The following is a 17,930-nucleotide window of genomic DNA, read 5'->3' on the forward strand; positions in this document are numbered from 1 at the left end:
TTGTTTATTGTGTAACCATGTGATAGGGAATTTGAAATGATTTTGTTTTGTTGTGACAAGTACTTTACCCGAATTTTTTTATCCAATCATTGGACGATATGACTGGATAGTTCATTTCTGTTTATTTATTTGCTTGTAATCGTCAGAAAATATGGAAAATTATACTATTTAGAACGTCACAGTAGTGTTTTTACACGTATGCCCGGCTTCTTTTACGACATCGGTATTTTATAGCACTAAGTTAAATCTCCGGATATATTATACCATCCCTAAATGTCTACAGTCTCAACTTCGCATCATTGTGCATGTTAAAATTAACTTTCTAACTTCTAGTTCGGCTGAATCTTTCGTCCTGAACTTTCAAAACAAGATATGAAATATCAACACAATGATAATTCTGAATTAAACCTGATGCTGTCAGGGCAAAACACGATCACATGATCATTTATATTTAACGAGTTTGGTAGAAATTTAATAAATATTCGAGTAGTCCTGAAACTCGCTATGTTAATCCATCATACTTTGTATAATATATTTACATGACAATACGAATGATTCTCCTAGTATCGTTTGTTATGCTTATGTTTATTTCAACAATGAAGTATATCTGTTTTTATATCGTCATTTCCCTTATTTGTCTGTGATATAGAAACCATTGAGTATCAGATTATTAATGTAATGAGAATCCATACTGTAAATGTTGTCATTTCCGTGAGGTTCCCCCCCCCCCGATATTTATTGGAGTTGATCGAAATCACGAAAAAAAAAAAAAAAAAAACCCACAAAGGTGTGGATGTAAATATCAATATGATTTTATTATTATTGATAACGTGTATGGTTAACTAACAACACAGGAACTACCGACAAATGAACAGAATGTCAATTTAAATTCGATGAAACCATGACAAATCACGAACAAAACATGATTTTCACGGGTAAAACCTCACTGGTGTTATAGCGTACGAACACCCGATATATACTCAACAAAAAAAGAAAGGTTAACATGTTTCCTTGGCGAATACCTGTAATTGAGAGAAAACAAAATGGCGTTTGTGCAATATTAGAAAATGGTAATGTTTTACATTACAAAATCCAAGGGGGTTACCAAAATCATTCAAGCGTGAAAGTCTGTATTAGCGAAAGAGCTGCACGAGGTTTTATGCGACTAACTTGTATCTTCGCTTGAATTTCATAAACATTCAAACTGACAACTGTTCCTTAGATCGTTAGGACTTAGAAATCACCGGATCGTGCTATCTATCAACTTTATCATTATGCCCCGGCTGTCACAAGTACAGAGAGAAAGGGCTGTAGGCATGATCCAGACTGGAGAGTCTCGCCGTCGAGTTGCACGGCATTTTGGTTGCAGTGTTAAGACAATTTGCCAGTTGGTAAGTCGTTTAAACCAAACTGGGTTAACATCCGATCGTCCTCGAAGCGGCCGACCCCGTAAAACGACCGCAAGGGATGACCGTCGTATACGATTGATACACTTGCGCAATCGATTAGCAACTTCAGTAGATGCTACAAGGACATTGTTTGGGCGTCGTGTGTCTCCCCAAACAGTCCGCAACAGGTTGAGGGCCTACCAGTTGAAAGCGCGGCGTCCCTACACTGGACCCAATTTGTTGCGACGTCACCGTAATAATTGGCGTAACTGGACCCGTGTTCACCGTCGATGGGCCTTACGACAATGTAACAATGTTCAGATGAGTCCAGGTTTTGTCTGCAACACGATGACGGAAGGCGCAGAGTGTGGAGGCGACGAGGGGAGCGTTTTGCGAACTGCTGCGTCGCAGAACGGGACCGTTTTGGCGGCGGAAGTGTAATGGCTTGGGGTGGTATTTGTGGGGGGACTCGTACCAGGATTGTTGTGTTAAATGGCAATTTAACCGGCATTCGATATCAGGACGAAATTTTAAGACCAGTGGTTCTGCCATTCTTAATACGCCATGGCGTTGGCGCCATTTTTCAACAGGATAACGCACCAGCGCACACCAGTCGCGTCAGCAGAACTTTCTTGCAGCAGAATAACGTACAGGTGTTAGATTGGCCATCTAAATCACCTGATTTGTCACCGATTGACTGGGACGTTCTTGGGCGACGCGGGAGAGAACGTCAAAATCAGCCGTCAAACTTGCAGGAGCTGGCCCAAGCCTTGATTGCTGAATGGAATAACATCTCTCCTCGAATTATCCACCGGTTTACGAGTTCCATGCGACGACGCTGCAATGCTGTTTACTTCGCAAACGGTGGCCATACCCGTTACTAATGGTGTTACCTTTGAAATTGACCCCAACGTCCTTTACAGTATCAACATCAAACAAAAACATTAGAAACTCAACAAATAAAAAGGAAGAAACGAAAGAGAGAGAAAAAAAGAAATTTCAACAGGGGAAACTCGGTCACTTTATGAAAGAACCGATAATAGAAACGTGTACGGAACAAATACGGAAAATAATGCTGCTAACGGTGAAAGTAATACACATACCAGCACAAGTCTGTAGCAGTCGACTAACCGGAAGTGGCACGATTCGTATGCTGACGCGAGTCGGAATTCGAAGGAGGCGGCGTCATTTGTTCCACACAGACGTAAGTACGCGATCAGTGTTCGACATGTAACAGACAACGTCGTGTATAACATTGAAACTATAACTACAGGATACCGGTTCGTAGGCGTTGATCGTAGGCCTGGGGCGAAAAGGATTGTCATGCCTAGAGTGTTAGGGGATACGACGGACGCAAATGTCTTTGAGAAAGTCAAAGGGTATGCTCTCCACACAGGGTAAACGTCTTAAGCGAACTCTATGACAAAATAGTTGCGGAGGGATTTTGGCCGAGTAATGACAAGGGATCCCAGACAGCGAGAGGGAATACCTAAGCGAAAATGTAAATACTAAGATTCTTCCAAATTGTCGAGGATTGAAACCTTGACGTGATGTTCCGTTGTTGAACTTGGTTATTACCGGAACATGATATGACTTAGAGAGAGTAAATACATATTTTGCCTTATATTCTCGTGCGGTCATACGGATTTCCATAGATGTATCAGATAGTCAGTTCGCGAGGATACGGAGATTTAGCGTTTGTATGGAGACGTAGTATTGATGTTATTCCACTACAGAAAGGTGGGAATGATCGAATATTGGCGATTCGCGTTCGCGTAATAAACCAGCCAGACAGTTATATAGTTAGATTACTAATGCTGTCTACAAAAGGAAGTCTTAACGACTACTGAAGTTCACTGGACATAGTAGAATCACGTAACGATAAGTACGAACAAGAAAGAGCAGTCTTCATTGCAGAAGATATGAATGGAACATTATCACGTGTCTATGGCGCCAAGATAACGGCGTTCACGCTTACACATGTGACTGTATGTAGTATACTACAGTTTCTACATATAACAGAGAGGCAACGAATATCAGTCAACAGATCATCGCGGTCCACGGGACCAAACTTCACTTCATGCAATAGTAATCTGAAATCGCTCATTGACCTTTTTTTGTGCCGTATCATAAAGTTGACTTTGAAAACCGTTGTTGGGTTATAGACTACGAGCTAATGATATGTCCGACCACTTTCCTGTGCTCTTTAAATACTATGGTTGTTCTGCTACTTCATATCAACATGGGACTCCTTTTGTTACATTCAACTGGAAGAAAACTACAACTGAGCAACTTAAAAATATCAAACCGGTGTGGAATGCAACCTTAGGAACGTGAAATTATGTTATAGCAATTACAGGTTAGAAGAGCTTGATGACTACCTCACAGTGTCTGGTATAACTATTAGTTTGGACTTACGAAACCAAGCGAGGACAATTCATTCGACGCCGACCTCAAGGCTTATATTGAAAACAAGTGGAAATATATCTAAATGATCAGATGGCAGTGAGTGTGATTAACTAGGAGGTAAGATAACAAACGAAGAAGTGAAGAGTTCTATAAAAGACATGAAACCTGACAAATCACGACATTCTCATCCGGGGACATTGTTTATATGCAGGTGGCACTAATGTTAAATGAAGTTTTCAACTCTCTTTGGTGAGTGAGAAATATCCAACGTATTGAAAAAAGAAATTGCTATAAGTTTGTTCAATGGCGATAGTCAATAGTTATCGCGACATTATACATACCACCGTGTTGCTGAAAATTTTCGAAAAAGCTCTATAATGTAGAATATTGCAACGATCGGACGACACGGGTTTTCCTGCATTCTTACGACAAGGTTTCCGACCAGAGTGTGGTAGTATTACCCCGGATTTATCATTAAGGAAAGCATTCTACACTATCGAAGGACTACAGATTTAATAGGATTCAAACGGATTGTTTTACAAGTTATCGAAACTAGGCTTCATCTGACAAGATATACCGATTGCTTTGGGACTCATTAAGATCAGTAACATCACGTGTTTTGTTTTGATGACGTCTATCGGAACCCTATGACGTTATGCAGAGCGTCGGTCAAGGCCGAGTGTTATCGGCAAGGCTATTTTTAGTAATGATCAATGACCTGGCCATAGAACTTAACCTTTCTAAGAGTGGACTCTTCATGGGTGATATTCATGTACCTGGACTATTCCGTGCTGACGATCCTGTTGACACCGTATATAGAAGCTAAACAAAATGGCGAATGAAGTGCAAGAGTGAAAATAGTGGAGTTATGGCTTTCCGAACCCAACCCCCCCCCTACACACAGCACACACACAGCACACACAGCACACACACAGACAACAGAGTCTATGTCAACCAACATTCTTTATTGAACCAGAACAAATACCTTACAAACAGCTGTTTTTGATGCTGTTCAATTCATTGTTTGACTCTACTGTGTTTCACTCTAAAATTTTCACTTGTGTGTCTTTTGTACAATCTACTAGGAATATTCGGGTTTGCTTATATCATTTACACTGACAAGCGACGATTGTATATTACAACATATGGAAAAATTGAAAGTGATTAAATTCGCTCATAGGTTTGGGAATCAACAATAACAGAATGTTCCGGAGCTAAGTGTGACGCTCTGAAAAATACCCTTCGTCCATCAATGACATATGAATATGAAGTATGGAACAATGTTCGACGGATATCTACATGGACTGACCTGTAGAAACTACAACAAAAAGTCGCTAGATGATGGCGAATATAAATCACCTTCGTGTGCTACTACCCAAACTCTTGGCCTGTGGGAAATTCAAGCCCATGTGTATAAATGTAAGCTGAGGTTTTGGAATCGGTTAAGCATTGGACCTCCAAAATTTCTTATGGAAAAGGATTCTTCAAAATACTCGTTTATGCGATTTCACGTTTGAAGAAACTGTGACATCAGGGTTTATACCTGAAATCGTTAGACTTCACAAAAAGTATAAGTGTATAGGGTTATTCGAATTCTTCCTGTTTGGGGAAACCGTGAGAAAAACAAGTTTGAAACATTCGTTGCGAATGTGATTCATCTCCACCAGGATGAACTGTTCTGAGTGAGCGAGAAGAACTTTGCCTTTACCCGGATATTCAAAATAATCTTTTGCCGCATCCACTTCGGCAAGTCGGTGAAAACTCAATCTTATATTTGGAAATTGACATAAACGATCAAATTGTCGTTTATGTATGTATTGTCGTTTATGTATGTTAATGAAATAGTTATATGTAAACTAAGCAGAAATCAAGGATGTAATGTAATAGTTCCTAATATAATAAGCTATATGAAACAAGATATCTTTTATAAGACAATATTATCAACATTCTCGGCACCACATGCTATTTAACTTTCACAGGACTAGATCAAACAAACATTGCAAAAGTGATACTTGGCAGTCGTCAATATATTGATATCGAAGACGATATGTGGGAAATCTTTTTGCTGATGAATAGAACCAACATCGCAGCCATGATAAAATTCTCGATTTAGGTAGTACAATAGATAAAATGGCCGCAGGGTCGCTTACTTAGTGCTATATCGCCTCACTTAGGTAAACAAACGGACTTTTATGAAAATATTTCAAGGTATTAAACAAGAAATTATAATAATATATATACACATTCGAAATTTAACGCTAGAAATAATTTTGTATACCTGGTACAGTATATAATATGAAATATGAAAATTTAACCCACAAGAAATCCTGAATGAACTCTACCTACAACTGAGCATGACATGATTATACTATACAAGTACACTATATATTTTTCAAATAAAAAACATGAATAGCTACTGTCTGAGAACTACATTATTTCTTTTTATTTCCTTATATCGGAAACAACCATTGATACGTCGATATTTGTAAATTTGACACGACAATGAATGCAAGACACATTGGTAACATTCACACGAGCTAGCAAATAAAGCTCTATTCACGAACTTGATTATTTACTATATTGCAACATTTCCTTGTTCCGTAATTTAATTAGATGATGTTACGTATCATATCTACAACATTAAATCAATTTTTCGTATCTTAAACCGGAAATGAGGTAACATTCTTTCAAATGTAGTTTGATCCTGATTGGCTAAAATTTTTCTCAGACATGTTTTTGGCATTACGGATTCGAAACTTTTAATAGATATGCTTGTTTAGAGCGTATCAATTTTTTGGTTTTATATTTCATTTCCTCGTGAATGTTTGAAGGGTTATTTTGTGAGGCCTGATACAAACAATAGACAATAGCCCGAAGTTCTAACCGCTCTACAGAAATTCCTACGTATACTCTGGTATTTTTTGTTTGGTTCTATTTTTAACCACACTGGATTTCAACACAAAATATCACATAGTGTTTCTAATTAATTAACAGAACTCGAGGCCGAATTATAAAAAATCACGATACATTAGCTATAAAATAACAAAATTTTCTTGAAAAATTTTATTTTATCATATAATTCATTTCGAGTAAAACGTTGTGTAAAGTGCTTTATCATACTATACCTCTCAATTTGTACTGAAAAGTGCTATATCTACCTGTGTGTCTTTTGTAAAATTCTTTAACACGTGAATTACATTTCAGCTTCACAGGACGAAAAGTGTGCTGTTCTCAGGAAGTTCTGACAAATCGATCAGAAAGTGGTCAACACATAGTAAAAAAGGCCGGATGTCCACAGGTAATCTTAACCAGGGGTCTATAGGAACCATTATAATGCATTGCCTGTCGGAAATTAACGTCGAATTCAGTAAGTCTTTGATCACTTATCTCATGCTGTGTTTTTAGTGATGAAATTTAAAATGTGTCCTACTCGACTTTCTCTCACTTTTTTTGCAATGTTAAAAGTACATTTCACAAAATATCCATGGAAAAGTACTTCAAAACGAAATATCTAGTCAAGTAGTTTTGTTTTACCTGGCATGTATTTTATATTTATAACTAAATATTCTAATTGGTGATATTGTGTCCTTCGTTCTAATTTGTTTTATTTATTCCACACACTCTTTCCAGATATGTTATCTTATTTGTTATTTCTAAGTGTTGTAAAGGAATATATTCTCTTCTGTCATATATCAGATAAAACGCCTACTAGGTCAGTGACACTGACTCACAAAAAAATAGATTATGCCATTTAAGATGTTTAATGGAATGGATGGGCTGATTCTTCTACGTACGGCAATATTTACGAATGAGAAATTGTGAATTAGCATAATATACCATTTATAGCTTTGGTCGATTTGAAATGAAGCTATTACACTAAATAATTACGAACCATTATCTACATTGTGTTTTAAGTTTTCGCTGGAACGACATCAGGAGCAATATTATGCATAGATGTCAACAGGATGTCTCTTATAGGAATATACAAACCGCAATCAAAGAGTGTGCCAAGATTTCTGGTAAGTTATAAGAAATATTCAGCTAAAATCTAACTGAACACCATGATAGGTATTGTTTAGGAATTAATCCTACGAAGACAGGTGTGACATATAGATATAATTAAGAAACTATTCGATCGAAGACAGGTGTGACAAATAAATACAATTTAGGAATTACTTCTACGAAAACAGGTGTGACAAATCGATATAATTAAAGAACTATTCGTACAAAGACAGGTGTGACATATAGATATAATTAAGAAACTATTCGATCGAAGACAGGTGTGACAAATAAATACAATTTAGGAATTACTTCTACGAAAACAGGTGTGACAAATAGACTGGAGGAATTACTTCTTCGAAGACAGGTGTCACAAGTACTTATAATTAGGAAATTACTCCTACAAAGACAGTCGTTACATATACCAAAAACATTGTTTCCTAGGCGAAGTTTGTCGGATATTTCTGATGTAATGTTTCGGTATTCTATCAACTGTACGCATTTATTGAATTATAGGGCTAGCGCATCCCCCGATCTAGATTTTGATTTTTTCTTTTGATCACTTTGGGTTTTCTGTAGTCACCTCCTTGGCTTCCTAATTTAGACCATTTTCATCACTGACGAGTCCTGGAAGGTTGAAACAGCTGTATAATGACGAGTCCTGGAAGGATGAAACAGCTGTATAATGACGAGTCCTGGAAGGTTGAAACAACTGTATAATGACGAGTCCTGGAAGGATGAAACAGCTGTATAATGACGAGTCCTGGAAGGATGAAACAGCTGTATAATGACGAGTCCTGGAAGGATGAAACAACTGTATAATGACGAGTCCTGGAAGGATGAAACAGCTGTATAATGACGAGTCCTGGAAGGATGAAACAACTGTATAATGACGAGTCCTGGAAGGATGAAACAGTTGTATAATGACGAGTCCTGGAAGGATGAAACAGCTGTATAATGACGAGTCCTGGAAGGATGAAACAGCTGTATAATGACGAGTCCTGGAAGGATGAAACAGCTGTATAATGACGAGTCCTGGAAGGATGAAAGGATGAAACAGCTGTATGATGACGAGTCCTGGAAGGATGAAACAGCTGTATGATGACGAGTCCTGGAAGGATGAAACAACTGTATAATGACGAGTCCTGGAAGGATGAAACAGCTGTATAATGACGAGTCCTGGAAGGATGAAACAGCTGTATAATGACGAGTCCTGGAAGGATGAAACAGCTGTATAATGACGAGTCCTGGAAGGATGAAACAGCTGTATAATGACGAGTCCTGGAAGGTTGAAACAGCTGTATAATGACGAGTCCTGGAAGGTTGAAACAGCTGTATAATGACGAGTCCTGGAAGGATGAAACAGCTGTATAATGACGAGTCCTGGAAGGATGAAACAGCTGTATAATGACGAGTCCTGGAAGGATGAAACAGCTGTATAATGACGAGTCCTGGAAGGATGAAACAGCTGTATAATGACTGTATGATGAACTGGAAGGATGAAACAACTGAGTCGAGTCCTGGAAGGATGAAACAGCTGTATAATGACGAGTCCTGGAAGGATGAAACAGCTGTATAATGACGAGTCCTGGAAGGATGAAACAGCTGTATAATGACGAGTCCTGGAAGGATGAAACAACTGTATAATGACGAGTCCTGGAAGGATGAAACAGCTGTATAATGACGAGTCCTGGAAGGATGAAACAGCTTTATAATGACGAGTCCTGGAAGGATGAAACAACTGTATAATGACGAGTCCTGGAAGGATGAAACAGCTGTATAATGACGAGTCCTGGAAGGATGAAACAGCTGTATAATGACGAGTCCTGGAAGGATGAATGAAACAACTGTATAATGACGAGTCCTGGAAGGATGAAACAGCTGTATAATGACGAGTCCTGGAAGGATGAAACAGCTGTATAATGACGAGTCCTGGAAGGATGAAACAACTGTATAATGGCGAGTCCTGGAAGGATGAAACAACTGTATAATGACGAGTCCTGGAAGGATGAAACAACTGTATAATGACGAGTCCTGGAAGGATGAAACAACTGTATAATGACGAGTCCTGGAAGGATGAAACAGCTGTATAATGGCGAGTCCTGGAAGGATGAAACAACTGTATAATGACGAGTCTTGGAAGGATGAAACAACTGTATAATGACGAGTCCTGGAAGGATGAAACAGCTGTATAATGACGAGTCCTGGAAGGATGAAACAGCTGTATAATGACGAGTCCTGGAAGGATGAAACAACTGTATAATGACGAGTCCTGGAAGGATGAAACAACTGTATAATGACGAGTCCTGGAAGGATGAAACAGCTGTATAATGACGAGTCCTGGAAGGATGAAACAGCTGTATGATGACGAGTCCTGGAAGGTTGAAACAGCTGTATGATGACGAGTCCTGGAAGGATGAAACAGCTGTATGATGACGAGTCCTGGAAGGATGAAACAGCTGTATGATGACGAGTCCTGGAAGGATGAAACAGCTGTATAATGACGAGTCCTGGAAGGATGAAACAGCTGTATAATGCAGTTTAAACTATCGTGTCTACTTTATCTAACTTTGAATCAATTAGTATGTTATTTACTTATGTTTCTTTTGTAAAACTATTTTTTCTTTTATCTTTTTGGTTTTTAATTTCTATTTTATTATTATTTTTTGTAGATTTTAAAGGATATGTTGTATACTGGGAACTATAACGGAGAGGTACAGGCATGGAAGGCGGACTTAACTACTATATTAGGGGTTAGAAAATAGACAAAGAAGTAGAGATGGAACAGAATCAAACCTCACCATCATCGGACACGTGGAGCTTAATTGGCAATGTTGATCTTTATATGAATGTGTATATAAATTGGCTTCTATTTTCGTTTTTGGCAGTTGAGAAAAACCTTAAGAAGTATCATGTCTTAACTGGTGGTGGTGTAACATATCCAAATAAGACATATCTTGTGTAGTGTTCTCCAATCAGAGCAGTGTTTTCTAGAAATTGCATAAATTTTTTCCGGGTACATCAGGGTTTTCTGGAATTTGGTATATAAAACAGTTTTATGGGCCATTCTTACCCGATAAGAGCATACACTGGTAGAATGAACCGTATCGAAAATCGAAAATGGCGTCATCTTGTGAAGAGTAAATTCAAACTATCCGACGTACGACAGAATCGTACTCGTGGAAAAAATTCGGTATTTTATAGTACTCATGAAATGTTTATCATATCAAACGTTGAAAGACAAAATATCCTTTATATATATACAATACGAAGGTCTTAATTACAGAGACCGGACGTAAATTAACCGATAGAGTGTTATAATGGAGACTCATCAATTTTCTTGTGTTTGGGACTATAATTGTGAATGTATAATTTGTTTGATTTCATTCTGATATAGTCATGTTTTTTTAATTTAATTTTGATAAATGTTTCAGCCTGTAGAAAACGCATGCAATAGCACAAGTGCATGTAGCATTTTTAACTGTATAAATTACAGGTATGTTCTGAGTGTGTTATTTTGTACAAACTACCAAAGATTTTCAATGCGATCATTAGCTCATTTTTAGAAACATGTTTTTTGATGCAATCCACGTTCTTGTGAATATTTTTTATTAATCTATTTAACTGTTCATTTTTATCGATTATCAGAAATCCATATAAGAGATGATATCGTTAAGAAAGAGCATGTTTTAAAATTTATTACACGATGGCAAATATAATCATTTTAAGATAAATGAGCGAAGTCTGCGGTATGTTCTGAGAGACCTTAAATAGTCATAACACACCAAAATTTAAACTGATTATGTGTACTTACAAAACTCTTAGTCTATTTAATGAATGAAGGATATATATAAGTAATTTGTTAAATTCAGGTCTCAAGTTCCAATTACAATGTAGTTTGAATTTTTTGGACAATAACAAAACTGATCTATTTCGTCTCCGGGAAGCATTAAAACTAAATCATTAAAAACAATACACATTGTCCAAATAATACCCAAAGTGTTGCTAAAAGAGAAATCTTCTTGAGACAAGTCTTTCTGTCAGAGTAAACATTAAATGATGATTTACATTTATTTTAAGTCATGTTTTCACATTGTATGCACGAGAATTTCATTTCTACTTTATTATCATCACGAAAATGTAACATTCTTGTCTAATTGTATCATGATTTTATTTATTTCCCTGTCTTTGTTAAAATGTGTCTTTTTTAAAGTGAGTTTGCAATCATTCATTATATCATGACCTATAGCAATATGAACAATGCTGAGGTTAAAGAGTCATTCATTTAATATCATTTAATAAAGTAGATCATGTAATATTGAAAGCTATCATCGATCACTCCTGTTGAAAATACATTGATAACTGTGTCGATATCAATTAACTTATACTTCAATAGGCAATATCTTCAGCCATCATCTTCAATGTGTTAATGTGTGTTGACAATATAAGTTCAAAGAGGTAATTGTTGTTAGCAATAAATTGTATTTTGTGGTAACCCAAGTGTGTATGGGTTTTTAATTAACCTAGATTAAGCAGAATTATTTGGTCCCAAAACACACGTTGTATGTTGAGTTTCTAGCTAGTACCCTTATCATTATTGCCCTTTCAATTTAACACATGGCCAATTTTGATACCGATTATAGAAAGGTTTGTAAAAACTTAAGTACTCAAATATATGTCCGCTTTGCGCAAATAGTAATTACCTATGATCATACCAAGCCTGTGGAATTACCTGTAGTATTACAATATGTAGTTTACATATGATTCGTTTGGATTGATCGATTTCTGCATACTCCTAGGTTTCCTATAAAGGTATAGCATTTCTTTTTAAATGCTGAAACTACAATGGCTGCTTTTCTCATTCTGATGACACATTATTATATTTCCCTAGATTTTAATGTGAACAGTAAATGTATCAATTGATTAAGTGTAATTGCCATCACATGCCACTCTTTCTGTTAGAGTATTTAACAGATAACACAATATATGTCATTTACAGCTAATTAGCCTATACAGAACTTGCAGCTGTGTAAACTACAACTTGAAGAATTTACCACTAGAGATTCAATATATATAAAACCACTTAATTATACTGCTTGTTTGTCTACTGGGTTTATCGCCCGTGATCAGCCATTGGCTACCTTACAGAACAAAATAAGGGATGCTCGTCGCATGCCACCCACAGCAATTAAGGATATAGTTTATTTTAAGGACACAAACATGTCAGAAAGTCTATTTCTCAGCTTCCTGATTACTGATGGAATACAAAATGGACGAAATGTTGATCCGTTTTATGCATCTGTAGGTTTTTATGTATGATTCATCCATGTTTATCCTTCAAATATGTTAATCTGTGTTACATTCCGTTCTGCCAAGAAGGCTTAATTTCAAAGGTCACATTATGTAAAGGGCTTTTGCAATGCGTACAAATAATGTTGTTACGGTACGGAATTAACGTACAGCAAATAAAACCCAACAGCTAGGTTAAAATTCAATTTAATAACAACAAATAAATTATATACAGTAAAATTACAAATATTGCGACGGTGTTCAAAGCTAACTACTAATAAATCAAAAGTCAGAACTTATCTTTCAGTGGAAATCCTCCAACTCCAGAAGAATTCACAACAGAATGTCCAGAAAACAGGGTTACCGAAGAATAATTCAACAATTGTTTCCATGATGGGTATATATAAATGCAAGTTCACAAGGCACTATCACTGAATCACCGTAAAAGTCCACACTTCTCAGACTGAAGGCGTTAATACTTCAAAAGGCTGATGAGGCTCAGTTCCACCAGGTTTATATACACTAAAGATTTCTGGAAAGTTCCTTTCGAGGTGATTCTAGACCAGCAGGTACCTAGCTTATTTACATGTGTCTTTATAAACTTTCAGTTTATTTTTGTTCTACATAGTATTAATATGGATAAGATAGCATTCGTCGTTCGTTGTTAAAATAAATACGATCACGACTGGTTATGGCTCTCATACAATAATTCATAGTTAGTAATATATGTTGGGGATTTACTTTTGCTGTATTCGCAAGTGAAATAGCCCAAACCGGACATTGGCGAAAATATATGCCCCGTGAAATTAAACAACTATACAGTATTTACAAATAGCTCGATGTGCTTACAACACAATCAATAAAACGCACGCACGCACACACACACAGAGAGAGAGAGAGAGAGAGAGAGAGAGACAGAGACAGAGAGACAGACAGACACGCACACACACACGTCCTCACAAACATATAAATAATTTGGTGATTTCAATTGAATTAATACACACACAAAATACTGATATAGAAAGGACCTAAGCAAACGAAGGTGTTTAGGTCGCTAATTCGTTACAAATATTATTGTAATAAGGTGACACACTATATCTCGGTACCTACGTCCCAATATGTTTGATTTATTGTAACACATTGACACACAAATTGCCGTCGAGTATGCCCCAATTTGGAAATAGTCTTTGTATGAAATTGACATTTTAATCATGTCACATACGTTCCACTTTGCTTCAAACATCATTGTGACAAACTGGGTTGTTACAAATTGGCACGCTACATAGATGTTTTAATGGTCGTGTTTATTAAACAATTTAAACATCGGTGAGTGTATCTTGTTACACAATATATTCTAAATATAAATAATGAACTAAATATATTCCTCTTTATCAATCGAACCTCTTTTCCTGATTAATACAACAATTACAAGAACTTCAAATCTTGAATCGACAATTAAATAATGCTTTGACTTGATTAAGAATACATTTTATATTAAAAATGTCAAAATAAAAACATTCTTGGATAGGAAGTATCAATGTCTTCATATCAGTCAGAGTTTTATCTTCAGATTCATTCTTTTAAAATTAGATCGTCTTCCTTTGTATTTACACATGAAGGCATATTTAACGTATATCATTTTATTCAGCTTGTAAAGAATGTTAAAGATTAATAGAAAAAAAATCTTTTCAAAGATTGCACGTTTACTTATGGCAGACGTCATGTGATACATATTTTCTCGTCATGCGTAAGATGGAATAGGTAGGCATTCAAAGAAACGTCAACCATAACAAAACACAATATTGTTTTCCTGAATATAAATAGGGTTTTTATCATCGTTTAAAAATTGAAATGCTTAAAAAGAGACATTACATATACTCTCATATTACGTTCTGATGTGCGATACTACAACAAGCGTTTGAAGTTAAATCTTACTTCAAGTTAGAATAAAACATATATGCATGGCCGTAACGATTTATCCCAAACTTTATAGACACATTCACATTTTTGCTAAAGAACGACAGCTTGAACACGCTTTAATGTCAATACTCACGGCAGGGTAACGTCATCACATTTTGTGATGTAACCATGTCACCATGTGACAACTCAAAAACGTCATCAGTTTTCGCTCACCTTTCATGGACCATTGATAACGTTGCTATGAATACAATTTACAATGCAACAAAATGTTAAATATGTTTTACCCTCGGGTTGAGATATTTTGGAAAAGTTTGGATTTCTGTCAGTCGATAGCTTAATGACACTTTTGCAGTTGTCCTTCGATTTAAACAGCAACTTATGTTTCAGATTCACATAATATCGTATGATATTTACTACAGACAAAGCATCTTCAAAGCATCCTCTTTTACTTTGTTTTTGTCCGGTTTCCCCGAGCTGAGTACAGGTATTGACTCAAACTGTAGATAATACGTAGGGGCATCACCAGTAATATTGTCACCAAGTCTTTGCCTGCAGTGCAGCTCAACATCCGTCATAGTCACATATGTGTTTTGGTCTAAAACAACGCATGCACAAACGTCCTCGTACAGCCGTTGATCTGGAATAGCAACAACGGAAACCTTTTTTACCTCTGGTATTTCAGCGATGCATTCTTCAACATCTCCCGACATTACTTTACGAGTTAATCGTTTGATGACGCTTTCTTCTTTGCCTTTTATGAAAAGGTTGCCATCCATTTTCATTACTCCTATATCACCGGTTTTCATCCACCCGTCGGTAAAAGACATTTGTTGCAGTTTTGTTGCGTTTCTGTATCCTTTCAGCATCCAGGGACATTTGACATAGATTTCGCCGATCTTACCCCGAGGTACCACATAGAAATCTTCGTCGATAACTTTCAACTCTACTCCGTCAAACAAACTACCAACTTCACCAACATCTGTTTTGTTCGTCATATAAGTGCATGTTACAATAGATAATTCAGTTGAACCATATCCTATCACTAAAGAGTCACAGAATTTGCCGCAAACGTCAGCAATCTGTGAAGCCACTATTTGACCTCCTGTGACAATTGTGTTCAGACAATGGTTGCTTTTCATGATTTCTTGTTCGTTGGCAAGAAGATCTAGTAAAGTAAATGGCAATAACAGAGCATATGTACATTTTTCTTCCACTATGTTCTGCCATAGACCAATCACACCAGTTTCCTTGAGACTAAGCCGTCCATCTCTAAACACACGGGTGTCGCCATGAATCAGATTATAAATGCATGTTCCTCCAATCCAAGCGAAAGGTCTGTCGTTGTACATCGCTCCGCAACCTGCGACGATATCAAGACCCCTAGAAAACATAGTAGAGGAAGAAGTGTTCACCAAACCAAAGTGAGAATGTTCTACCATTTTCGGATGACCGGTAGAACCCGAGGTCATAAAAACGATTGCTACTGTCTCGGGGCATATCTGCTTAGGAAGAACAGCGTTCCTTGCCGCTATTTCATTTCCAATGGTTTCAACGTCAGGCATATCTACTCCAGAGTATTTCTTCAACATCACGACGAATGGTTCTCCTGATTCCTCGAAACCAACAGGAACTTTCGTAGATGGTGTTTCTTGTTTTTGCAGTAGTATTAAATCATTGAGCAATCCCTCGTCGCCGTCAGGATCAAGTAGAACTGCCATGCAATCGGAAGTTTGTAATAACTGGTAAATTTCCTTTGTTGATCCACAAGGCTTCGATAAATGCACCGACACCGCACCTGTCATGAGAATCGCGAGCTCACCAACTATCCACTCTATTGAGTTAGGTCCTAAAATACCAACTGAGTTACCAACCTTTACGCCCATAGACACTAGAAATTTTGCAACCTTTTCGGCCTTGCTTCGCAAAATGGCGTATGTAACCGCTCGTCTTGACCCGTCGGGAAGGCGATGAATACATATTTCCTTGTCTGGCAACTCGTCGGCCTTCTCATTGAAAACGTCTATGATGGATTTGTAAACAAACGGATGACATTGTGGATTTGATATATAACTGAGTCCGGCCATTTTCGTGAAACTGAAAACAAAAAGTTTCACAAGACATAAACCTTTTCTGATTTTTAACTAAATTCAATATTCTGATATTTTATGATCAGCTGAGAATAAAAAAAAATCCGATTTTTTTTTAATCTGTCAACTGTACATAGAATGGAAGAGGACACAATGCATTGCTTTCCTTTAACGTAATCACAATGAAAACAATCTGTCAACATAATTATAATGCAAATTCCCTATAAGTAGGACAAAATGAGAAGAAATAAAAGATTTACACAATACTCATGAAAAAGTACGAAGAGAGTAAGACCATGATTTCTGGGATTGTCTGCATTTTCCTCTTTTTCAATAATACCGAGCACGTAAATCTTAATCAATCTAAGAAAGGATAATGTCGAGATAATCGACTGATGTAGAAGAATCTGTCGAATCTTTGATTTTCAGTTCTGGTGGATATAAACGATGGACGAACAAACCTCTTCTTATTTTAAAGATAGACGTCATCAATAAATCTAAGAATGAAAAGGAAGGACTAGGCAAGGTCTTTATTGTCTATCTGATTAAACTCTTCTTCAAAACCCGTCTCGTATGAAAAAGCCAAGTCAGCCAACACAGGGGAACGAACAGGCTATAGGTATGTCTGTAGTTTATCGGAAGATTTTACTATCAAATGTGACGAATATGTCTTGAATTACTTCTTTCCTTGTTGATGCAAGATTTTTGATTATGAATTCGGATGAATAACTGGTAAATATATGTAGGTTCATTTATGCTCTATTTTACTATATATGTCCTTTACAGATGCAAGAACATGAAAGTTATATGAAGTTGAATTTAAGAAACCTGTAACCTG

General features: G+C 36.8%; 1 protein-coding gene across 1 annotated transcript; it reads right to left on the reverse strand.

Annotated features, from left to right (window-relative positions):
- Positions 1-15,418: 15,418 nt before the first annotated feature.
- On the reverse strand, positions 15,419-17,089 carry LOC132549921 (putative acyl--CoA ligase YdaB). Its single transcript, XM_060213907.1, has one exon. The coding sequence runs from the start codon at positions 17,087-17,089 to the stop codon at positions 15,419-15,421; it is 1,671 nt and encodes a 556-aa protein (XP_060069890.1).
- Between the last annotated feature and the right edge of the window lie 841 nt (positions 17,090-17,930).

This window comes from Ylistrum balloti, unplaced genomic scaffold, assembly GCF_031769215.1.
Source record: "Ylistrum balloti isolate Yb309-2 unplaced genomic scaffold, AGI_CSIRO_Ybal_v1 Utg370090, whole genome shotgun sequence".
NCBI lineage: Eukaryota > Metazoa > Mollusca > Bivalvia > Pectinida > Pectinidae > Ylistrum > Ylistrum balloti.

Coding starts and splice junctions, on each gene's coding strand:
- LOC132549921 (XM_060213907.1), bottom strand. CDS start 17,089: ATGGCCGGACTCAGTTATATATCAAATCCACAATGTCATCCGTTTGTT.